We start from the raw sequence: 25898 nt of genomic DNA, 5'->3' as shown, positions 1-25898 counted from the left end.
TGTTTCTAATTTAATTTCAGAGTAAGATTTAAATGAAAAATATGTGTGCTTACAAAATGGACTGCCTTGTTTATAATTAAACCAGAGGTTCCTAACCTTTATGGCCAATTACAAAATAGGAACATTGGACCCTCTGTAAAGTTACATATGACTAAGAGTGATTTCCACACCTATCAGTGTGAAGCCCAAATAGATTAAACTAGTATTCCACAGAAAAGATTCAGTCTTAAGTCCAAAAAGATGAATTTTATGTTGTAGAGCTTTTTTCTTCTTTCTTACCCCATCTATCATCTTACAGCTGATCTCAGAAATCAGAGAGGACACATGCAGTCGAATAGTTTCATGATAATCATTAATTTTCTGCAGGAAATCAAAGTACACTTTGGTGCTAATGCTCCACTTGAGCAGGATTTTCAATGTAGACTTGTATTTTTATGAATACTTCTCTTATTTTAGTAAGAGATCCATTAATACCAATTCTTCCACAAATCCATGCATGTGGAGACAGAGTGGAGGGACCATGACAAATTAATTGGCACTAAATTGACCTAATTTCCACATTAGGGTTTGTTTTTTATATCCCTGAGCATGTATCGAGGTTTTCACTCGTGTTGTTGCCTCTGTGCCTTCAGGGATCATACATGCATCTCACCAGAGCCTCCATGTGCACATGACATCATGCATGTACCTGATCCTTAACACCAACACTGTAAAGTCTGCATTGCACAATAGTGAGGCGCGTTGTGGCGGCGCTGAAGGAGTTAATGGGATGTGGAAGCGCTGACATGGATCCACACACACACACACACACACACACACACACACACACACACACACACACACACACACACACACACACACACACAGAGAGAGAGAGAGAGATGCGGCGCCTCCTCGCACAGCTGACCGGGAACACAGGTAGTGTGTCCAGATTGGTTCCCTCCCTCCCGGTGCGTACTTGTTGATCATCGGGCGGATCAGCGGGGCGATGTGCGGAGCGACGAGCCGGCGGGTGGACGGTGGATCGTGCTGAGGATCTCTCTGCCATGTCGGAGGCAGAGGAGGGGGAGAAGCATCGGCTCAGACCCTTTGCAATAGTAAACCAATAACGGCGCCTCCTTTTTTTTTGGTAAATGCTGCTGCTTCTTGTGTGTGTGTTCCAGCGGATTGATTGTTCCACAGAGCGGAACGTGCCGGTTTGATTCGGTGCAGGATGACAACAACAACAACTCACCACGGTATTTTTTTATTATTTCTAAAAGCTTTCTTCACCTGTCACCTGTGATTTGTAACGGATTGATCAGACTCTGCACCAATATGGAGCCTTGGAACAACGATGGGGGATTTGCATTGACAACATCGCAGTTTTAGACGATCCAACATCCCAGTGAGCTTGTTGCCATCCCCAGTGAGCGCTGCAGTGTGGGGGAAATGCATATTGTGTAATTGTGCATCGTTTACAGAAAACCTTGATTTCAATGAAACAGGAGGATGGAAGCTGCTTCGAATCGATATTTGTTTTCCTCTGCCTGCTTGTTCACGCCTGAAATCCGACATTATCCTCACATACACACCCCCTGTTTATGTGTGTGTGCTGTATGTGCTTTTTTTAATGTAACCTGACATTACACTCAGGCTTAATGTTGTTTGGGAAGAGTTGTAAACTTTGTGTGACAGTGATCACATCTGCAGGCCTCTTCACACCTGACGTGAACATGAATGTTATTTCCCCCTTTTTGTGAGGAGGAGATGGGATCATTTAGATTTCCTCCACACAGCATCCCCCTGGGAGCTGGTCATGATTCAGGGAGTGAGCAGCAGTGTCCTGGTGTTTCAGCACCATTAGACTGGACAGCGCTCACTTTGTACCACACTCATCACTGTGGTGTCCTGCGTCTCCACCCACTGCACTGCACAGGCGACAAATGAGCACAGGTAGAGCACGAGGCTGGAGGGACCAAAAACAAACAAACAAACACACAAACAAACACACCGGGAGATCACCCACACTCTGTCAGGGTAGTTTGTACAGTTAAGATGAATAGTTTAATATCATCAAGGCTGGAGTCACAACCAGTCAAAGTGGGCAACTGCCCAGAGGGCCCCCCGGGATCTGCAGGAGTCCAAAAAGCCCCAGATGTACTTCATAACATTCCTCCACAATGTGATTAATGGAAAATATGTGTACTCCATCTTGTGGCCCTGGCGAGGGACTCGGTGCCTGATTTGTTTAGTTTGTATTTCATGTGCATTTGTAGTATTTGTCGTTCATCAAACTGCTGCAGTGTCAAGAAGTACCTCGTGTAGCCTATGGTAATATTATTCCATCCTTCGGAGAACTGATGATTGTATTTCAACAGGTTGCAATCGTTTGCTGTCCAGTGTTTAAAATGTCAGAAAATAGTGAAGAACGCTGACGCTCAAGTTGACACTAAGTTTAAATACTTATTGTTGTCTAGCCCAACTATTGTTGAGTGTGTACCGTCATGTAAAACACAAATATAAACGCAATATATAAAACACAGGAAGCTTTCTCCAGTGACCTTTGCCCGTTTTTGCAAAAAAAACGAAAATCAAAACGGTTCCTGAATGATTTTCCCTCAAATGACAAATTAATTAATCATCTCATAGATTCAGCTCTGGTCATGGCCAGTTTCCAGGTGTCTGGGGAAACAATTAAAATGCCATGTACAGAAGAGGGGTTTTTGACGAGAACATATTGATATTCAATTTCAATTTGAATGCTTGGTTTAGCTGCAGGATGATGATTAAAACAAGACCAAATTCCAATGTATTAGTAATGCTTTCCAAATAGTTTCCTTGCTAACCCTATGAAAAGGAAAACCTTGAGATTCTGATTCTGCAGCCTGCTAGTGGGTGTGAGTCATCTCAAGCAGCTCTATCTGGGGGTATGTTTATTAGCTCAGTCCAAAACACAATTTTGAAAGAATTCAGAGGACGATCTATGATGTGATAACAGAGATAATAATTTAATGAATCTTTCCTAAACTTCGGGACATTTGAACCTGCTTTCTTTTAATCTGAGCAGGTTTGAATGTAGTGTTGGTAGCAGTCACTGGATTTTATATTGTATGATGTTTGTCTCAGTTCCTGATCAGCTGAAAACAAAACAATATTATTTCAGGCTTAATCTTTCCCTCGTTAAGTCCCAATGTGTGAGAGTCATTTCAACATCATCAATCTGGGGGAGGGTTTATTGTTGATTCAGGGACGGATGAAAACACAGGATATGATCCAATGAGAGTAAACACCCTGAAATAATAATTCAGCATTTTGCTGCTGTGGACCTTTTTAGACTATTGGCTTTAAATGCTAGATGCAGAAACCTCAATTATTTACTGGTTTTCAATTAATTGCAGCATTGCCGTTAACAAGTTGAATCTAATCTAATCTAAAAGAACATGAGTAACCAGGTCGGCAATCAGTGCTCAAAACCAATAGTTTAAACCCTTTTGACTTGTGACCCCTTAAAATGAAGATGATTGTCCACACAACATACAGACACAGGGATTTTGGCTTCTTGTAATACTTCATTTAGATCGTGTTGATAGGCCCTTAATTAATACAAGTTTAGCACAAGAATAAGAAAATATGAAAATAAGTTTAACAAAGACATTTTTTATTTTCTTTCTTGAATCATCTTGTGACCCAGTAGCTGTATCTTAGGGCCCTTGTGGGGTCTTGACCTCCAGGTTGGGTGCTCAGGTCACAAGCTGCAGAAATATCACCATATTCGTTGTGAAACTGATGGACTCTGAAATTTTGGCCTGATCTCAGAAAACTAATTATGTCCTTTTTTATTCCTTCAGTATTGGAAGAAGACAGGACCAACTGTAGTCCATAACACTGGATGTTTGCCTACTCCCACGCCATTAAGTCATCATGGAGAAATCCTTGGCCGAGTTAAATAAAGCTGGCTCCCGCTCAATGTCCTCGCTGCAACCTGAACCAGTGGACATAATGCGCAGCAAGACATGTTTCCGCCGAGTCAGGCTGAATGTAGGGGGTCTCCCTCATGAGGTCTTGTGGCGAACGTTAGACAGGCTACCACGAACACGTTTGGGGAAGTTAAGAGACTGCAACACCCATGAATCTCTGATGGAAGTGTGCGACGACTACAACCTCGAGGAGAACGAGTACTTCTTTGACCGACATCCGGGGGCATTCACGTCAATTCTGAACTTCTACCGCACGGGGAAGCTGCACATGATGGAAGAGATGTGCGCCCTGTCGTTCAGTCAAGAGCTCGACTACTGGGGAATCGACGAGATCTACCTGGAGTCGTGTTGCCAGGCGAGGTACCACCAGAAAAAGGAGCAAATGAACGAGGAGCTGAAAAGAGAGGCAGACAATTTAAAAGACAGAGACGGGGACGAATTTGACAACACCTGCTGTGCTGAAAAACGGAAAAAACTTTGGGACCTCTTGGAAAAGCCCGGCTCGTCCGTTGCAGCAAAGGTAATTTTCGTTGGTGGTTATGTGAAAGACATGAGTGTGTGATTGGTTGGGGAAATCTTTACACTTGTGTGATGAGGGTCTACACAGGCCTGCACACAGCCACACAAAGACAGACACACAGTGACATGTTTTTTTTAGCAGCGTGGATCTATTGCAATATGTGTCTGTCAGTCTGTCTGGATTGCCATGAGTTACTGGCTGGATTGCCATGGAATTTGAGATTGATATTCATGGTGCAAAGATGTCTAAACCATCTGACTTTGTAGATGCCCTGACATTTCATTCAGTGCCACCTTGAGGTGTCATTTTTAGTGAGGATTGCTATGGAAACTGCTTTTTGGAAAAAATCGATTCACATTGAAACCTTTACTTTAGCTCTATCACCACCCTCAGGCCAAAATATCACTTTGTCCATTACAGAGGTTTATAATTGAATACATGCAAACTTAATGAGTTTCCATCAGCATCTACTGTACTTAGTCTTAAGTACAAATGTTACAACGCTAACGTGCTAAACTAAGATGGCCGGCATGGAAAACGTTAAAACATTGTGAGCATATTAGCATTCAGCAGCACTTTACAGAGACTCTTGTGTTTGTCCATCCATCCATCCATTATCATACCTCTTATCATTTAAGGGTCTTGAGCGTGTGATGTTGTGTTGTTGTATTCAAGATTTCATCATACTTAATCTTTTTCAATAAGGCTAACATAATGGAGCCCGTCTGTGCAAGTGCTGTGTTAGTAATGTGGAGAACTGAATATAGGCAATTACAATTCATTCACTAATAGGAGATTTTGACAAGGGAAGATTTAGTGTATGGTTGCACAACATTCAGGACAAATCCATGTGTTTTTCTTTTGCTGTTCGCTTATGTTTTGTTTCCTCAAGTGTTGGAGCAGAGAGTGAACAGTGGAAATTATAGGAAAAGCCAGTGGATTGGATTTGTCAGTGTGGGATGCCTTTGCTATTATCTGCCATTATTGTTATTCAAAAACTAGAAAGAGTCATAACAGTCAGATGAGTTTTGTAACAGGGAGAATGGCTCGGTGCAAGCATCACAATGAAGCATCTGTAAAACCCGACACAGCGCTCATTATCTCTGGCTCTTGTAAGGCTCATGTTATCAGGACCATTGCTGTATCATTAGCTCACATTTGAAAATATATCCGTCTGTTCTCCACTGCAGAACCACGATACAAACAAAAAACGCCTTCAAGCACACATATGTTATTCTTACACTTATGTACTGGTCAGGCACCATTAAGTCATTTCAATGTCTCCTAGCCGCCCTCTCTCACAATATGATCCATACACATCTGACTATTGAAAAAATATTTCCTGCATTTTGTCAATTGTTCGTTTATGACAACCCCTTCCTGCGTCATCCTGAGCATCCTGGAGGCCGGGATATTGAATTACATGTTTGTTCACTTAAATAGCATTAACATCATTAAATATACATAACACACGCCTACACGTCATTTAGGATTGTTGGAAGATTTTTCAGTCATAGAAGGTGGTTGTGACCTGCAATTAATGTACATATTTTAATGATAGAGTAGTGCAAGAGAAGAACATATGAATCCCAGAGAAGGATAAGTTAATAAATGGGGAGTTTAGGTCATGATTAAGTCAGTTATAATATATAGTATGTAGGATATTGTCAGACGAGCCTGAAAAGCAAATTAGAGAAGATATCAGGAAATAGAACTGCTGGATTGAAATCCTCATTGTCAAGACTATAGCACTATTTGCTTGAATGAGCACGTAAGCCTGCATTTAGTTTTTAAGAGCCATGTACTCTCTGCCCTGGTCATAATTCGATGGTTGAGATCCTCACTGTGCTGCACATCATTTCTTAATCTGAAGGCCAATTCTCTCTGTCGACTTCGATCAGCTGTTCCCACGTTTATTGGCGCACAGAGACAGTTTTCCCTCAGCAGGCCTTTCAGGGAGCCACACCTGCAACTGCAACCTGGGAAACCGCAGCAGTGTTAAACATGAGCAGCGTTTGATCACACTGTTCTTGGTGGGATTGAAGGGATCAAAGAGGAAGTCTGTCTTCTTTCCACTGCTGTTTTTGTAAGGAGCACCATGCCTTGTTTGGCTCGCAGCCATCAGGATTGTAAAATGGAAATTAAACTTTGCAGTTCGAGCTGGCTGCAGCCGTCACGGTGCAGGTACTGTGAGAAATGTCAGCGCTCACACACCGCAAACAGACTGGGATGAGTGCTGCCAGTCCGTCAGTGAAATGTCTTCTTCATGGGAATCAAATAGATTCACAAATCAATGTTTATTGTGTTAGAGCTAAGAAAGTGCTGTAGCCTACAAAAAGGAGATGACCACTCTGATTCAACCATACGTTGCTCTGTCCATTATCTGCAATATATCAAAATATCACTGGAGAACAGTTTTGAAGTGCTTCACCAAGATGGGCACTCGTGACTCTGAATAATGACACAGCAAAGTGCTTGTGCATATTGTTTCCTGCAAATCTATAGCTTCCAATAGCTACTTATTGATGAGTGTGGGTGCAGTATTTACGATTAAAGTGTTCGTCATCTTTTCTCTCTTATAAGACGATAGCAAAGGGATGCCGAGAAACCTTGACTCTGTAAGAAGCAGAGTTTATCAGTAACTAATTAGCCTTAAAAAGTAAGCAGACCAATCTACTTTAAAGGGCGGCCCATCCTCGACCCCAGAATGTCCCAGCTGTGCTGTCTCCAGCTGTGTTGTCCAATCCCGGTTCACAGATGGAAATGTATGTGTAACAGACCATAAGCAGATGGTGGATGCTGGAGTTGAGCACAAAACAAATTGTTACTAAGCAACTAAAGTACAATTTTATCATCATCGAAGGAGTGGGTATTGAAGTAGGTCTATTTGTGTTTCTCTGTGTGTGTGTGTGTGTGTGTGTAAAATCTCACACTGCGGCTTGCTTCCTGTATTTAAATGTTTGTACTGTAGCTGCAGTATTTGTCAAGATTTTCAGGTGCAAAGAGTCGGCGTTGCTGCCTGTGTTCTTTCTGCCCTGTCGTCCTTCCTGTCTCTCTCTTTCCCTCACTGGTTCATATCTGTGCTCCGCATCCTTCCTCCCCGTCTTCGGGCTCCTCCACTATACCACAGACTAAATGTCAGGGAAATGTCACATTAATTATTCTCCAGGAGACTCCGGGCCCAATTTGAAGCTTCCCTCTGTTTACCTCCTCGTTCTTAACCACAGCATTGTCTGCCTCTTGCTCAAATCAGATTTGAGTCCCAATAAAATGAGATTGTCTGACCCCTAGCTGGCAAAGCAGGAGGCTTCCTCACCATAAGATCGCTGCCAAGAAACGTCTTTTCACCTGAAGTAGCATTTATGTCACAACAGCCGAGATTGAATGGTTTCTGTCATTACTAATACAGGAACCGATAGACAGGAGGCTGGGAATAAAACGTAGCAAGCAAATAATCTTTATTTACGGTCTCACATTTAGAAAAGCAGGAATTTAAAAAGTGGTCATGTAAATATATATCATTAGGCAATTACAGTCTAAGATTTGCAATTTTAAGTAAAATTTATTTGGAAGTGAAAAGGACAACATGAGTTTGGCTTCAAACACTTTTACTGGGGAAACCCAAGCTTAGCATGAATGTTTCTGTCATTTTTGTCCTCCATGCATCAAAAAAATGGAGAAATACCACTTCCTTCTCTGTCAGGAGGTATTGTGCATCAGATGGCAGGCAACAAATTCCAATTATGCTCCTCTCATGTCACACTTAAGATGACATATAAATGTGTTTTGGCTGTATTCCTGCTCATAAATCAGTCTGCAGCCGAATCCAAGGCATGAAGCTGCCAGACTAGAATCTATCACAATTTCTGAAAGCTGAAAAGTCACAACAAGGACGATAATGTACAGGGAGTCATATAGAAACAAGACGAGAATGCTGTGTCCCAGTTGGGGCTGGATCCTCCAGTCTGCATGAATATCTCCTAAAGAGAAGCGTGTCCTATATTAAAGGGCCCCGATGTCTGTTGGTTTCTTTTGGACAAATTGCCCAAATCCCATGAAACTATTGTGCCTAGTCATCACCAAGGCTAGATACCCCCATCGGGGTCAGATGCACATACTCAGTAAAGCCTTCATATCCTCACGAAGATCCAGTCCTGTTCTGTCAGGGCCACCAATCATCTGGACCACATCATCTAAAAACTTGGACAGGTCTTAAAAGGTACAGGTTTAAATTTATTAGGCGGGGTGCACCCCAAGGATCTATTCTTGGTTCACATGTTTTCATTTGAAATGCTACCATGTAGTCGGGTGACACAAATCAGTATGTTCCATTGTAAACTGAATAACTCAAATTTATGAATGTCCAACAGGTCTTACAATGTAAATTGATTCTCCTTGATTACATCAAATGATTGACTTGGTTGTGGAATGATCACGGTTTGGTTCAATTTAAGCACAAAAACTATTTGGTTAAAACGACTTCGTTTTAACTGTCGTTTTGGTTGATGTCAGAGAACTCTGCTGTCGTGTATACCATAATAAACAAACACATCAAGTTGTGGAATGGTTGTGGATAAAATAAAAGGTTAGTGACATAAATAACATATGAAACATATATGAGCTATCATACTCATCTACCACACAAAACATATATATATGTGTATGATCGGGGCTGATTATGGAAGACAAAAAACACAAACTGCATATTGATGTACAGAGTGAAAATATATTTCAGAGCACGCTGATGAATAATTTACCCACTTTGTCAAACTTGTTGTTCTCATCCAACATTTAAGTAGGTGGAGAAAATGTTTGGGATGATGTTTGATTGCTGCAGTATGTGTCTATAGCAGTTATAAGGAACCTTTTTCCTATCAAGGGTCATTTCATTTTACAACATCCTTGACAGATGGTCTGATTGAGTTCTGCCTTTGATTGATGTTTTATTTTCTTAGATAATAGCTCCCTCACTACAAAGCTTGTCCACGTGACATTTTCTCTATCGGAGTGAGGTTTTGTGAAAGATGCTTGTTGGGCACCCGGACTCTAAACTTGTAAAAGTACCTTTGTCCTTTCAACTCAAGCAGTTGGGTTGAGATTGACCTTTTACATCACTGCGAGCGCATCCCTCCAAACTAGGCTTTTACTTTGACAAAGACCAGAGTCTTTTGTCCTTTTCTCTGGGAACACATGTCACCCTGACCATGACCTGACAGACAAACAGCCAGAAGGGACCACTCTGAAGGACATGTTGTCTACTATTCTCTTTTAGCACTAAAATATATAATATTTATGCTGTCCTGAGGTGAGTTTTATTTGTATTTCTGAGTCACTTTCTTGTATTTATGAATTGTCTTGCGGCTGCATCAAATTGTCTCATATGTGGTGTACAACCCGGAGGCCTGAGGTTCCCCAACTTTTAGTCCTGTATGTAGCAAAGACACCGGAGAGAAAGAGGTAGACCTGGGGAGAATTGAGTGGCTCTGGCAGAAAGCTGCAGTGTGACCATGCAATACTGAAGTCACAAATGTGAGCTTGATAGGAGGATTAAGGTGGGACATAACATATCAGAGGTTTCTCAGGTTGTTTGTCCATTATCTCTGGGTTGGTGTGGTGAGATATAAGCCGGGATCATGTGCACTCAGCGACCGAGTGCCTCTGCGATTGCTTTCATGTCGGTTTCTCTCTCTGCCTGTCACACTGTCTCCTCTTCAACAGCAGTGCCTGTGAGTGGCTGTGTCTCGTCTAACTTGCCCTGAAGTCAGATTCAAATGCAGCTATAAAAACTCTCCTGTAACCTCTGAAGGTTAAAGTCTAAATAAACTCGAACCTTAGTCCATGTATCTGTTATAGTTAAGAAAAGATTTACAGACAGATGAGGAAGGGAACTGATTAACAGCTCTGACCTATGACCAGTTATTACTATCAAGAGTCCACAATTGAACACACACCCACACACATCTATATTTGCATAGTACCCAGTTTCTGGTGTAGTGACACATGATCCTAGGAGTTATTATAGATTCTCATGACAATGCTAAATGTGTAAATAAAACTCACTGTCTCTGATTTTTCTTTCTATATTGTCCTTTTTACACAGTCGTACATAAACGGCTTGCCTATATGCAGCCAGACTGAAAGCCTGGGGAGATTTAGGCATTCAGTGTAAAACATTCTTTAAGTAATTTAATTAATGGTGCTGAAATCAGAACCATGACTGTAAAATACTTAAAGAGCCTAAAAACATGCACATTTAAAGTCCAAAGGATTAATAACAAAAACACATTTGGACATTTTGATCCTTCCAATGTGTCCAATAAAGTTGTGAGTCAGAAAGTGACCCAACTTTTGGCCAGATGGATGGTGGGTAGATTATTCAATATTAGTACAAGTTTGTCCCGATGGTAACAGTGTGGGAAAGGTGATGGGATTCTTAATATCAGTGGGTTTCTTTCTTTTGGCTGCATGAATAACATGTTTGCTTCGGTCAGGAGACACACTCACTAGAGGAGTTGAATGTTTGGGATGATGGTGGCAAAAGATTTGAAGGTCATTCGGGTCTCCAAACAACCCTCTAGCGGACGACCCTCCCGACCTCCTGAACCACAGCTGACCCCCAATAAGGGGGTTCATACATATTTGCAGTGGCAGATCTTGGATTTTTCTAAATCGGGGGCCAAAAAGGGCCCACAATTTGCACAGAGGGGTCAATTATATATCAAACTTTCACGCAGAATTCCTGATTCAGTAAGGTGCACATTTAAGTCATACCTTGTTTACCGATAGCTCATATATCATAGTCATATTATTGTTAGTATTGTTGATAAGTGTTAGGGATTTTTTTCTTTAAAAAGAAAACTGAAGACTATACTGACTGGACAGGGGCACTTCAGGAGCCAATCAGATTTCAGCTAGGGCCGGTGCCCCCCTGGCCTTTGGATGCGCCCCTGCATATAGGCACCTTTGTAGTGGGAATTATAATTTTATGCATTAGGCGTATATTACACGTGATGATTATTAAGATTATAATTATTACTTTTACCATCATTTCACTTCTTCTTCTCATTTTGATTTAAAATTGGTTCACCTTGGACTGAGGTTTTTGGAAAGTCTATCCAGTAGTTGTTTCATCATTGAGCTGCATAATTTAGAGCTCATTCAAGAATAATGTGGAGAAGTCTGATTATCTAGTGTTTGAGTCTTGTCTGTGAGCATTTTACAAGCCATGTCATGCATTTTGTAGTGGAGCGCTCAGTATTTGTGGAGTCATCTCAGCCTTTCAGACTCGTAGCGGAGCATGCGTCACTGCTGCACAAAAGGTTCGCCGAAGACAGACTTTGTTCATTTTGCTCTATTTACTGTTGCAGAATTTATTTCAGTGGACATGTTCTGACTGCTTGATGGGGTAAAATTGTTAAATTGTAAAAGTGTGTGATAAATAACATAAGTGTGGTCTCCAGAGCAACGATCCTGGAGTTCACGCAGCGAGGTGATTGCACAGATCTGTTGTGGAAGGAGAGGTTGAAGAGAAATAAAACATGTATTTCACATCTGCAAAGCTAGACAGCTCCTTTGTTCATTCAATTTGGAGTCGAGTGGTTACGTGAGCACCGAGCAAAAGACACTAACGCATAACTGTCCCAGAGAGGAGGGAAGCCTGAGGAGCAAAGACTGTAGGGAAAAAAACACTGAGATAGATGAAGAGATATGGAGAGTTGGAGAGTTGGAGATTGTAAACTAATTACCGTGAGACACGGAATCTGAATCTGAGCCAGAGAAAAAGAAAACAAAGAGAGGGGGTTTGTGACTAAGAGAAAAATAGAATCGAGCAGATGACGACCGATGAATGTTCAACTCTTTTTCAGCGTATGACTAATTTCCATTTCTTATTGAGTAGAGTTTGTAAAGCCATGCAACAATAATCTTTTTATATATTTGACTATTTCAAATTATTCCTCCCTCCTCAGTTAATTTTTACGGTCCAATTTTGGTTTATTGTGTAAAGACCTTCACATTTCATACAGTTATTCTTTTATTTATAAAAAACTACTAAGACATAAATGACTGATTATACGTTAACCTGCTTTCATATAGCTCTTTAGCTGATTTGATTTAAGAAATATCCAGTGCTTTTATTCATCATACGGGAACTGTTTCCTTCCTTCAATTTAGTAAAGAAATACTTAATTGTCTAGAAAAATAATTTGATGGTAGGCGGAATGTAATCGCTCGAGTCACCCATATGCATTGTGTCAATGCTAGGTGGGCGTGTCTGACGCATGTTGTCAGCGGGATCATCATAACGACAACAATCACAGTTTCATGCTTTCGACACACAACATAGCCAGCTTTCATGCTAACGTACCATGCTAATGCTAAAGAAAAGTACATGGGAATAAAATCCACAACCAGACGAACACACACCAGGTTAACCAGCTGCCTCCGACTCCATTAACGAGCTTGAGTGTTTGCTGAAACACGATCTGATTGGCTGGTGCCTGAAAAGCTCTAAAGTTGATCTCAGCTGCAACGTGACACATGGAACCAGAGTTAGGTAACGCATGACGACACCCCCATTCAAAGTGAATGAGCAGCATTTATGTTGACTCCTCCAATGCATACATGTAAGTCCAGTGTGAGCACATTCAAGATACTAAAATGTGCTTCGGTGCCAGAAGAAGTAAATTGAAGTTAAGATTTAAAATGCACAGAATTGGACAAGTTCCCAGAGCTACATGGTCTCCCGACTAACTTGTATAACTCCTAACAAGTGAGAATCCGTTGAACCTGAATAACCGGAAAACTTTGTGGCAAGACCTCTGATAATCACTTTCATGGGGAGTGTCAGAAATGAGAGAGATTAAATTCCAAGGAAAAGGCTCATATGCGGGACAATCATCCACATTCCCAGAGGCTAAAAAACAAAAGCATCTGGTCGGTATTTTGTTTCTGCTGTGAGAGAAGAAAACAGAAGTGCAGCACTGAAAACACAAATCTTTGAAATGAGTTCTCATCAAGAGGCGTCTCAATAGACACATGCTTTGAAACAAAAGATATTCTGGGACACAGATTCCCTGCTGTTCACAGGAGAGTACACATGCACTGTATAGTTAAAACAACTGTAAAATATTTAGCAGCTTAGAAAAGAAAAGACTAATGCAGGAGGCTGGTTCATGATTGTCACCGTTTTCTGTTCTGCAAAATGTATCGTGAGAAAAACGAGCGACTAACCTGTGTAGCCTAAGAATGAAAGAATATACGTCATGTGTTATGTATACTTCCCTCTATGTAAAAAGAGCACCATGGCAGCATACTGTTATATATTTTATAACAGAAACCATAGTTTTGATCTTACTGTAGGCACGACGTAGTGGTGATACTGTATAGTCAGATAGATCTGCACTTGAAGAGTCACAACTTTACAGTCTAAGTCTGTGAGTGAGTGATTCATATTGAAACTCTGTGTCAGTTTCCCCGAGTCAGTGCTCACCCTGAGGAGGAGTGCTCATCATCAACTGTCACAACTGCTGAATCATACACGAACACATGACGTGGTATGCTGTAAAACGTTGACGCTGTTTTGGGCGACACTGAAGAGCTCGGAGCCTGAGAAACAATGTTTCCTTCTCTGACAGTCAGCAGGGAACCTGAGAAATAAATAGACAAACTGAAAAAAAAGTTTTGTCGATTTCACAATTGAAGAAAGTCCGAAATAGTTGTTTCCTCTTTCCTAATGATTGTGGTATTCTAATGTGCAGAATCCCACTGCAGAATGAAAGATTGCATTTTAATGAATGAGGGGGCTGCTTTTTTTTGCTTTGGTTTAGACCATTGGGGTCAAGGTATTAGGGTTTAATTCAAACAAGAAACAGAAGAACAAAAAAGCCCTGAAATGCTGTGCATCTTACATTTTCTATAAGATGTATAAACTAAAATCTAAGATCCCCTTTCATCTTTAATTTGTTGAAAAGTGCCCCCTATAATAAAAAATGCAATTCTTATGTTTTAACATTCAGAGGAGTTTCAGAGGAGTGTCTTAAATTATAGGTATTTTGCAAGCTACTGTAACTACGCTAGCTCATTTATGCTCAACATTAAATATAGAAAAGGATGTACTTTGTATTAATAAAGTTTTTGTGCTCATTTTCTAAAAGTTTATGGCTATGGACGAAACTGATGAAATCAAGCAGTAGCTTAATGCTAATGTTGTAGAGAGTGATACAAGCCTACCATTTTGATACTATTACACAATTCATTGTTTGTCTTATGAGGCGGTTTCTGGATGACTCCTACACTCCAACTTGCCATTGTGTAGTGAAGTAGCTAAAACAGAAAACAAACAGGATTTTTTGTGTTTAATGAACAGAGTCAAAGACACCGACCAGGGCTGACAGAAGGGTGGCGATAGAGGAAGGGTTCATTGGCATACTCATAGATCCACAAATACTAAATGAGGCAAAGATGTTGAGCTACATACAAGCGATTATAAAGGTTGTATGTAGCTCAACATCGTTGTTTTTCATAGAAAAGATTTCTAAGTCATTTTGAGGAACAGAGATGAGTCTTACAGGTTTTAATCAATGCCAGGAGAGCAAGTGGTGACTCATTGCCAACACAGGCTATAAAAAAAACTATACATGCTATAAATCCTCTGTTCAGTAAACAATACACCCAGAATTGAACAACCATCATGGTTCAGTTGGTGAAGGAGTGAATTCATATGGATCAGATGTGGGATTTGCCACTTTCTCAACTGCATCAACACGATCAACATGGGGCGACTGCGGCTCAGGGGGTAGAGCGGGGTCGTCCTCTAACCCGAAGGTCAGCGGTGGTTATCAAGACTAGAAAAGCACTTTAGAAATACAGACCATTTGCCATTTCAATCAGTCCACTGATGTTCGAATGGATTTATTCCATGTGAATTTCAGTATGGTCTCTTACCCCCATTTGCATCAGGCTGCCACCAGGCTGAGCATAACTGATTCTGAGGAGTGTCAGTAATACACTTCCCTGCAGAGTAACTCAAGACCCTATAGATGGTGAGGTTTTTTTTTTTACAAAACGAGCTGATGAGCGGCAGCAGCAACAGCATTACCGAGTGTTTGCATCACCGTTACAGCACAGATTGCAAATGAGCCGTGAAGCATGAGCACAGCCGTGGAGAACAGTGGACGGGGGCTTTTTTTTGGGGGCTATACTCTACGTTACATCCAATAGACTTCACCATGCAACTCAACTCGTCTTACTGAAGTAGCTCGCAGGCTTGGCTCCATTAAGAATAGTACATTTTATATACCTACAGTATATTAAGTTGTGTTTTTGCAGCCAACCAGTATGAGCATAATACCTTGACATACCATTCTTTGATTTCTCTTCTTTACCATTTCTCACAGACGATGCAAATGCAGAGTGGCCCCGAGACAGGGTGGCCCTGGCCCTGCAGAGAGGCCGTGTCACCATTACTGTGATATGTAACCCCCTCCGCAACACAACCAATCTTCGACATTTATGCGAACAGAGAACAACACGCTCCATAAATCAGAACTCACAGTTCCAGACGCTGCTATTTTAGTGGCAGCTATTACAGCTGTCCTCGTCTGTATATTTCACTCCACTTACCGCAAGTTTTTGTAGGACGGTGAATGAATGACTTTGTGGAAAGTACGAAGGCCGGAGACAGAATCAGTATCCACGAACGTGAGGGAGAAACGTTATCGTGATGGGTGCGTCTTTCTCTGTCTCCGTCTTTCTTCGTATATTTCAAACTGTTGCTTCTCTTAATGTCTGTAGAGGATCATTTATATCCTGTATTTCTATTCTGACAGCGACGCAAAGCTCTTTACACTACAAATCCCATTCACCCATTCATACAGCTTGTCTGTCAGTATCTCTATCACTCGTTTATCACATTCACACACGGATGCCACAGGCCACAGGGCCAATTTGAGGTTTAGCAGCTTACCCAGGACACTTTGACATACAGACTAGAGGAGCCTGGACCATGACGATCTCTGATTTCTGTGATAAAGACACCATCATACAGACTGCAAGACTGCATGAGCTGCATCATACATTTATTATTAGACAATGTAAAAGCAATATCCCTGAACAATATGACAGACATGACGCTGTATTTGTGCCAACACTGTTTTTGTGCAGTGGGAAATTTATACCGTGGAGATAAGATGAGATTTTGATGGGATTCAAGAAACAGGGGAAATAGATGAAGCTTTTCCACATATTGCCTCACCTCTATTATTGCTCTATTTGATATTTCCTCATTCCTGAAATGCCTCTACACAACACTGACTAAGGTATTTTCATCTCTCTCCAGTCCTCATAAATGCTGTATCCTCTGAGTTGAAATTCCTGATGAAAACTGCGTCCTTTGGTGCACCAGACCAGACCCTATACTGTTTCTATTTATACAGCCACCATGGACCAGCCAGAGTTTAAATATAGATGCTGAGTCTGGATTCTCTTCTTCATCTGAAATGCATGAATAATTGAGAGGGAGAGGAGATGAGGTGGGATTCATTCAAGAGATGGATGGTCCGGGCATACAGTAGATTAACATTAGTGGTTTGCTGAATCGAGTTGTGGTGCACTTTGTGCATGCAAGCGCTACGAGTTAGGGTAAAGTTTGTTGAATGCCCCCAAAATGGCTTCTTTCAGACTTTTCTATGACCTCAGAATACTGTGTGTTTAAGGGCGTTACATTTTTGGAAATAGTTATTTACACAGGGGGAAGCCCAGAGTATTAAATGTTGATGATGGTTTGAATACTGCTACCTACACCCACATATCTACGTCTTCCAATATTATGAAAAAACACATTACCGACAGAATATTGCAAATGTGTCAAAGGACTTGAAATGTAACTGAAGGGGCTTTCACACCTACTTTGTTTGGCCTTTTCAGTTTAGTCTGACCAGAGCGGTGGCCTCGGTCCTGATCAAGTGGTGGTTTGGATCGTTTGCAGTGTGACAAGTTTTGTTGGATAGTTTGGATTTTTCTAACTAATTGAAGGAGGTCATTTAACAATTGAATCTTTCAACAATAGAAGAGGAAAAAGAAGCAGAAGCGACTCACGGGATTGTCTATAATGATATTACAGTGGCAACAAATTAACAAATTGAACTGGTTCATTCATTTTCTCCACTAAAACAGAATGACTACAAATTTAGCTTCTACAGTAGCTGAATTAATAACATGACATCAGACATACGTCAGTCGACAAACCAATCAATGTCAAGTATAGTTCGATACAGCCCACGAAGGTGATGACAACAGGACATACGTATGTCATCAATCAATGGGCTCCCTAAATTGCATTGAGAAACCAAAACTAACCAGATTAAATGTAAACAATAAAGACATGAATCTTGGTTTGTAACATGGTTTGGTGTTTCAGGTGTGAAAATGCCCTGAGTTCAATTTGTAGAATTATACAATTTATTGATCTGAAAAACATAAATGTATCACAATAGTGTGATTTTCACATTGTCTTTTGCATTTAATGTGCAGATTATGTAATGAAACCACTCTAAACCATCATATTATATTTATAGAATCGAGCCTTCTTCAGGAGGAGCCTGAAGAAGACACATACCAGGTCTGAAATGCAGCATCCTTTACGTAAAAGAAACAAGGTCATGGTGATAGGACACCAGTTTGAATCTACAGGTTCTGGCTCTTGCTCCCTTTAGGAGTCACAGGGCACAACATGTTCATTTGGTAAAGATGTGGGGGGTTAAGAAATACAAAGATCTGTTCAAAGTTAGAAGGAGAAGTGATGGAGGGTGTGGAGACTACAGCTGAGCCACTGCAAATGTGCCTGTGTGTTTCAAGCTATCATGCTGGGGGAAATGTGGAAGACACAGTCTCCTCCCGTCTCCATGGAAACCCCATCTCTCTCACTGGCGGAGAGGCAGAACCCTTCCACATTCAGAATCTGGGGTGTGAATTATTCCACATTATTTAACGCTCACAACGTTACGCGCATACAATCGACCACTGACAATAAAATCTTGATGAAGATGAAGTGCAGTTGTGTGTTTGTGTGATGACTGTTCATCAAATCAAGTGACACTACTGCAGGAGTGCGGCATACGTTGCAAACATCTGCACAAGGCGATGCTGTCTGGCGGTTTTAGGAACTTATTTATGAGATGCAACTGAAATGCAAACAGTCTGACACAATGAAGAGAGAAACCTATATAGGCGTAAAAGACGAGAGCACTACAGATGGTTCAAAGCTGGATGAGCTTTGAATACGGTACAAATCAGCGATAGAAGGAAGGAGGGAGGAGGGGGAGGGAAAGACAGAGAGAAGGAGACTGTCAGACTTGCTTTTCACAAGCAGGTCCACGTAGCCACCTCCTGTCGAGCTTCAAGGGGGTTGTCATGGTGACAGTGGCTGGCAGTCGAGGCTGGGAGAGTGTTGCATGGTTATCCCTGTGGCCTCAGATGTGGCTAAGGGGTTGATGGGGAAGCTATTCCGCGGGTTGAAGGATCTTAGCAATCAAGCAAAACCTGGATTTCCTCCCCACTAACCTTTTTGCCAAAACCTCGTCAGTCCGTGCCTATTAAAGCGTTAATTGGGGGTATACTGCCTATCATTAGGAGGTAGGTCTTATGTTTCCCTGGGTGAGAGCTGGGAGAGTTGACAGACAATGGTGTTAGGACTCACAGGAACAGGAGCTTCCTCTGCTAAACCACTGCAGCGTGTCTGTTGCTCCTGTTGCTGCTAATGAGAAAGGTGCCAGGCGGAGCACTGGGAGTCTGGGAGTTCCTCAGCTGTCACATGGGATGGCACCAGACTTAATACAGTGTGAGAACACTAAGCCTATAGCCGCTTCTAACCAAGTGGAGTAAGCGACTCAATCATTTACAGCCTCAATCCAAGCCAACATACCCACCATCAGCCGTGCAGAAACCTTTAGAGTGACAACGGAACGGTTTTCTTCTTAGGCCAGGCGAGAAAAAATAAGGAGGATTTATTTTTCTCATTTTTCTTTTTGAGGATGAAGGTAACATGTTGTGAAAAGTCTAAATAAACCTGAGGAGATTTTTTTATTATTATTTTGCACATCAAGAGGAAAGTCTAAAAATATTCCAACTTTATTCACAAAATAAAAAACTTCCTCTGATTTAGTTGGACTTTGTTGTTGACATTTTGACTTTATCCTGGAGGAAGGACATAAGGGAAAGGACAGACATTTTATTTCCCTTACCAGGCCCTCATACTTTTCATTTAGCTTATCGTGGCTAACATTAGCTGATGCTAACGTTAGGTACATATTGTCATGTAAAAGACAAAGTCTGTATAAATTGATCAAAGTTCAAGGTTTCATGCTCGTCGGACAAGCGCTGGGAAGACGGATGAATGGACCTGGCCCTAAGAAAGCTGATGTAGAACAGGGGAAATTAATCATAGCAGCTGGGACACAGCCAACATAAAACCAGGCCATCGTAAATAAACAAGAGCCAGTGGCACAACTGCAGTAAGATACCCAGGAAGGAGTTTCCCCTCTTTATAGGTCCCCAAGCATGGGAGCCTCTGGAGAACTGAATTAGTTTTGGTGTGTGTGTAGTGAATAAGAAAACTGTCTCTGTGGAAAGACTCATGTCCCAAGGCTTGTTCTCTCCTCTACATGGGAAATAAATGATCTTCCATATGTAACTCAGAGGAGAATGTTACAGTCAATGACAAAGGGTTGTGTAAATCTAATGTTGTTTTCTCCACAAGAATTCTCTCCTGAATATCGTCAGCCTCACGAGGACTGGTTTCACCTTGGCCTACAAAAGATGGGGGCGTGGATTATTATCTCTGTCTCTCAGTCCATCTCTGACACATATATGTTGTATTTCCTCTCCTCTGGATAAAAATATCTCCTTCCCTTCATCTTTTCATCTTTTCATCCTTTTTGTAGGCCACCAACAAGAGTTGGCCAGTAGTCAGTCCCTCCCAGGGGCAAAATTTAGATTTCAAAAGTTTTTCACACACCCGAGGTAGAACAAAACACGACCATGTTCAATCCCAATTTCATTAATGTCTCCTTCATTAAATGAACCTTCATAACTGAGAGAAACTACTGCTTCTCTGTCAACGTAATAACATATACAGTATATAATACCCTACTGACTATAGAATACATGTAGCCCCTACTCTCTTTTTTTAATAACATGCTAAAATGGTTAAAAAATAATAAAGGTGATATAAACCACACCTGTGACATATTCTGCAGATATAGACATTGAAACTATAATAAAAGGTGTCAGCTTTGTGACCTCATCCATCCACCCATCCCTTCATTATCTGTACTGTTAATCCTTCTCAGGGTTGTGGGGGGGCTGAAGCAATTATATGACCTCATGTTGGATATGATTATATTATGTTAATAAGTTAACAGAACATCACAGGGCAATAAACCCAGGCAGTTTTAACCCTTGTGTGGTGTTCATGTTTTTGTCGCTCAGCCAATGTTTGCGGGTCTGGTGGACCCACTGCATTATTGGGTCTTTCAATCAATACAGCTTTAACAATTTATGTAAAAATACTTTACAGATGTTTTATTGATCCTAATAACAAGCAATATAGACAGCATATATGGTTAATATTGGTAATTTACCCCTGTTAAATCACATTTATGAATAGAAGTGCTTTTCGTTTTTTGTGATAAAATGCAATTAAAAAAGAAAAATCAAGTACAATCAAGATATAGGTGGAAAAAACAAATATCAGTATTGATGTTTATTTCTTGGAACTCAATTATAAATTGAACACACTCTGGCAGTCTACACAACATGAGCAACACTTGCAAGTTCCATGCATACGATGAAGCAGCACCACAGGCAGCCCAGATCTGGATTCCGTATTTTGCGGGTTTAGACAATATGTACTGCCTAAAGGGGCAGCGGCCCCTAAATGGCATCAGCTGCTCATCAACAGTGACATTAGGCCCTGGGTTGTAAAATAGGGTGAGGCGGGGCACCCACTTGTCCCATACTGTCCTGATGGCAGCTTGTCTTTCTGCCGCCGAGCTGGTCTGTCGTCTCTGTTATCAAAGCAGATAATCCTGGAAATAATTCTGTGGATTCCCCTGTGGATTTGAAAACTCCAGCAAGGATAAGAACCCCAAAGTATGCAAATAAATGGGTTTGGTCCATCTCATTCCACCTCTCTCCAAAAAGACGCTGTCCCTCCAAATTAGTAAAATCCAGAATGATTTTCTGGATGGAATCCAGGATGAAAAGTTCAAAAGAAGACTTGATGTCCTGCACATGAGTGACCGCTATCCATCTCGGCACTGGTTGCATCCCTATTACATTGGTAGCCATGCGGGGTGGCTCATGCCTTGGGCAAAAAGACCATTCAATTTTATAATTTTTTGACATCCATATTTCTCCACTTGCTGGCTGCTGACGGGCGGGTCCTGTGTCTGGCTGCTGACGGGCGGGTCCTGGGGCTGGCTGCGGACAGGCTTTTCTTGCAGCTGGCTGATGGTCATTCTCATCCTCTTCTTCAAACTCACTGTCAGACTCTGAATTGACAGAAATATGATCTTCATATTCTGAAAACTCTTCCTCTTCATTGTCTTCCAAAGCTTCTCTCTCTTCAAAAATCATTTCTAAGGCCCTCTGAGCAGAGAATCTTTTCGCCATCTTCGTGGATTGTGATAAGGAGCCACACGGTCAAAGCTATGTATTTGTTGTATTCCGCCCCCAATTTGCAGCTGGGATAGTGTGAGAGAAAATATAGAATGTTTCCCGCAAGACAGAGGGTAAAATGTGCAGGAATGAGGGAGCAGAAGTGCTTGAAATGTACAGTTTCCACACTTTTCTTACCTCTGGGTCCAGTGGACCCGAACACCACATATGTAATATAAATGTGTAGGGGGGGTGTACAGTGTACAGTCACTGAAAATATGTTCTTTTATATGTTCATCACAGAAAATGAGCCAAGGCCAATGAGTCTCAGGTTGGAAAAATTATTAATCGCATCATTTTTCTTTTAGCAAACATTGAAAACGGGTCCCACAGACCCGAACACCACACAAGGGTTTTAATGCTCTGTCTCTCTCTCTTCTCTCTTCTCTCTTCTCTTGCTTGCTTGCGGCGAACAAGGGTAAACAAAAAACATGTGATTGGAAAATGAAATCAAACATTCTATTATTGATAGCCATTATCAAAGGTAAACTCAGTATAGATAGATGGGGCCGACAGTATCACATGCTTGTGAATCACAGCAGTTTGCAAAGCAGCCATCACACACAGACGTAGGTGAACTGCACCAGGGCGTTCCCAGGTTTTGTTGTTCAGCAACAATCGTCCATCTGAATGACTCCGTCACAGGAAGATCAGGAATAGGCTACTGTTACTATATGTGGCTAGTTATCGAGCTAAATTAAAGGGAAGCAAGCAATATAAAAGACCCTGTTAGTACCCTGTAGAATTAATGTTAGTGAATTTGGAGTTAATCATTTGGACTGACTGTGCTTGTTTGAAATAATATCTAAAAAAAAGCAATCAAAGTCATTATTTCCTGTTTCATTTTGAAACTTCTCTCCTTGTGAGTCTGTCTTTGTCTGGTTTCCATCCTTCGTTGATTACCTTCCCCCGCCTTCATATGTTTAACCTGTATCTTCTTAACTTTGTGTATTTAGTCGCTGTGTGTTTAATCTGCATTTGGGTCCTCATCCGTTCCTAGACATAACAAAATCATGCTGCTGGTCACTCTCAGTTTTGGTGTCAATATACTACAAAGATATTTATCACACTTGCAAGACAGGGCCATAATCTTGCACATGGCTGCTATTAACATCTGGTTATTTGTGTGACTCAATCCACTGTGAGTCTATGAATAAGTCTGTAATTATGTTGATGTCATTATGGCCATGTCTGGAGCCCAGCTCAATCTTTTTCTGAGACAGCTTTTTATTTGCAGCCTCCTTTATCTCAGAGTTTCAGTGGTTTGATGAAATTAGTGTTTCTTGACATTAAACAATCCAGAAAAGAAAAAAGGTAAGGACAAGCAAGGTGGTTTGAGAGAGAGCATCATGTGCAGAGACAGGTTTCAACCAGAGCAAATAGGCCAGTGGGAGAATTGCAGGGTTTCCCGGTGGAACTTGACCTCATAACCATAGTCATAGAGGAGCAGCCTTCATTAGCGATCTTTTTATAGCATCTCAATCCTATTACCTCACTGCTCTTCCATGGCTACAATCACCATGGCTTCAAGTTTGGAATATGTTAGCAGCATGTATTCTAACAAGAAGTGAACCTAAATTGGTTGTTTTTGCAAATGCGGTGTATTATTTACTTTGTGTAAATATTTTCCTTCAATGTCATAATTTTCCACTCTTGACAGGGCTGCTCTCTTGTGTCTTGTGATGCCCTCGTCATCTCCACCCGCTCCTCCCTCCCTCTCCGGTTCCAGCACTCTGCTCTTGAAGTGTTTGGTTCAAATAGATTTCCACCCGAGCAGGAGGAGAGGAGCACGGAGGGGAGAAAAACACATAGGGTCATTATTCATGTCTGCCGTGACGCTATGGAAACAGTGTCCTCCTGCTCTGATTGGTCATAGATAAGGTTGCCTCTTTAGCCATCACTTTTACTCCTGGGAGTGGACTCCAACTTATTAGGCCGTTGCCAAGGCCCACGCTGTCAGACACCTCCTATTGCCCTATTTCTACCTCTGTTCCTTCATTTCCTCTGGGCGGTTTGTAGGGAAACCCTGCATCATGTGCTCTGTTTGTTTAAACAAATGACTATGTGTTTTAACCGGTAGATCCATGATCAAAAGAACTCACACTGATATAATTAATTTCATTCTCTTGTTTTTTTTTATCACATGGGTGTCTTCTGAATGTTTCATGCCTACACTACAGTGTTGTTTAAGGCTCAGCTGCACTTAGTTTTAGAAGCAAGTATTTATTTAAACTGTTCTATGATTTCTTCCCTCATATAACATCCAAACCTCATTTGTGTGGGCTGTTCCCAAACATGCTGTGTTCCAGCTATAGCCTCCTACTCATCCTCTAAATTGTGCTGTTTGGTCGTGTGTCAGAATTGTTTGGATTCATTCAGGGTGAATATAACAAGTGCTAACTATTAGTTTGTTGAGTAAACAATACTCCACTGTAATGTATGTCCCCACAGTCCCAATCAGACTTCTGTTATTCTGCAATTCCATCCATCCATCCTTTCACCCATCCATCCTTCCTTCTATCCATCTTCTTTCTCTTCTTCAAGTTGGGTTGCTGTTGCAGCAGACTAAGCAGGGTGCTCCTTTCCCCAGCAACGATTTCCAGCTCTTCTTGGGGGATCCCAAGGCGTCCCCAGGCCAGATGGGACATATAGTCCCTCGGTGTGCCTAGAAAACGTCCAATGGAAGGCGCCCAGGAGGCATCCTAATCAGATGTCCAAAACGACTCCATTGGCTCCTCTGGACATGAAAGAGCAGCAGCTATACTCTGAGTTCCCACTGGATGTCTAAGGCTAAGCCTAGTCCCCTACAGACCAAGCTTATTTTGACCACTTCTGTTGTATTCTTTCAGTCACTAACCAAAGTTGACAATAGGTGAGGATCGGACCGTAGATCAGCTGGTAAATTGAAAGCTTTGACGTCTGGCTCAGCTGCTTCTTCAGCACAATGGTCCGGTAAAACCCCTACATTACAAACCAATCCGCCTGTCCATCTCTCCCTCCATCTTACAAAACCCTGAGATACTTGAACTCCTTCACCTCCTTGGTCTGCCATTATATATATATAGTGTATGTTTCATGAGAGGCGGAGCAGCCCAGAGGGATGCTGATGCAGACAAATGCTTTCAGACATGCACAGAAACCTTGACATTTTTTACATTACACGGAGGACCTCTATAGCTGTACACAAATGTCAGGGTCAGGACTGGACATTAAACATATTTTATTTACACTTCCAGCTTCATGGTACAAAAGATTGTCTGATTGAGGCCAATTTTCAAACAGATAAAGCAGAGCTATTTCCAATCCATTCACATACAATTGAGACTTTAAATATCCCAGCATATTTCCCACCTAGGCTACCATTCTTCATTTACATATGCAAATAAAACAAAACGCTTATTTCTTTTAGGTTCCTGGGGGAAAAGCACAATCTCTTTTCACTGCCTCAAGATTGCACCAACAATGTGCCTCACCACACCTCATTTAGAACCAACAATTCCATGGATACTCAGATGGGTGCAAATGCATTTGCTATTTAGGCAACGCGAGGTGTTGGATCCCAGAAAAAGGGCTCACCTCTAACAGAGGACAACAGTCGAGCTATCAGTTCATCACAAACTAAACCCTATAAACATTAAACCATTCTGGTCACAAGTATCTCTCATCTGAATTGTCCATGGCTACAGAGCGGAGAGCAGTGCAAC

At 41.5% G+C, this 25898-nt stretch overlaps 1 protein-coding gene across 1 annotated transcript in view; it reads left to right on the top strand.

Annotated features, from left to right (window-relative positions):
• The first annotated feature begins 876 nt into the window (after positions 1 to 876).
• Positions 877 to 25898, top strand: part of kcnb1 (potassium voltage-gated channel, Shab-related subfamily, member 1) — a 33054-nt gene continuing 8032 nt past the window's right edge. The window contains exons 1-2 of the mRNA XM_035153298.2: positions 877 to 1238; positions 3831 to 4479. Coding sequence (XP_035009189.1) covers positions 3904 to 4479 — 576 coding nt within the window. The 5' untranslated portion in view covers positions 877 to 1238; positions 3831 to 3903. The remainder of the gene's footprint in view (positions 1239 to 3830; positions 4480 to 25898) is intronic.

The sequence above is a fragment of the Hippoglossus stenolepis genome, chromosome 3 (assembly GCF_022539355.2).
Source record: "Hippoglossus stenolepis isolate QCI-W04-F060 chromosome 3, HSTE1.2, whole genome shotgun sequence".
Classification (NCBI taxonomy): Eukaryota; Metazoa; Chordata; class Actinopteri; order Pleuronectiformes; family Pleuronectidae; genus Hippoglossus; species Hippoglossus stenolepis.
This window is presented reverse-complemented; position numbering and strand designations above follow the sequence as displayed.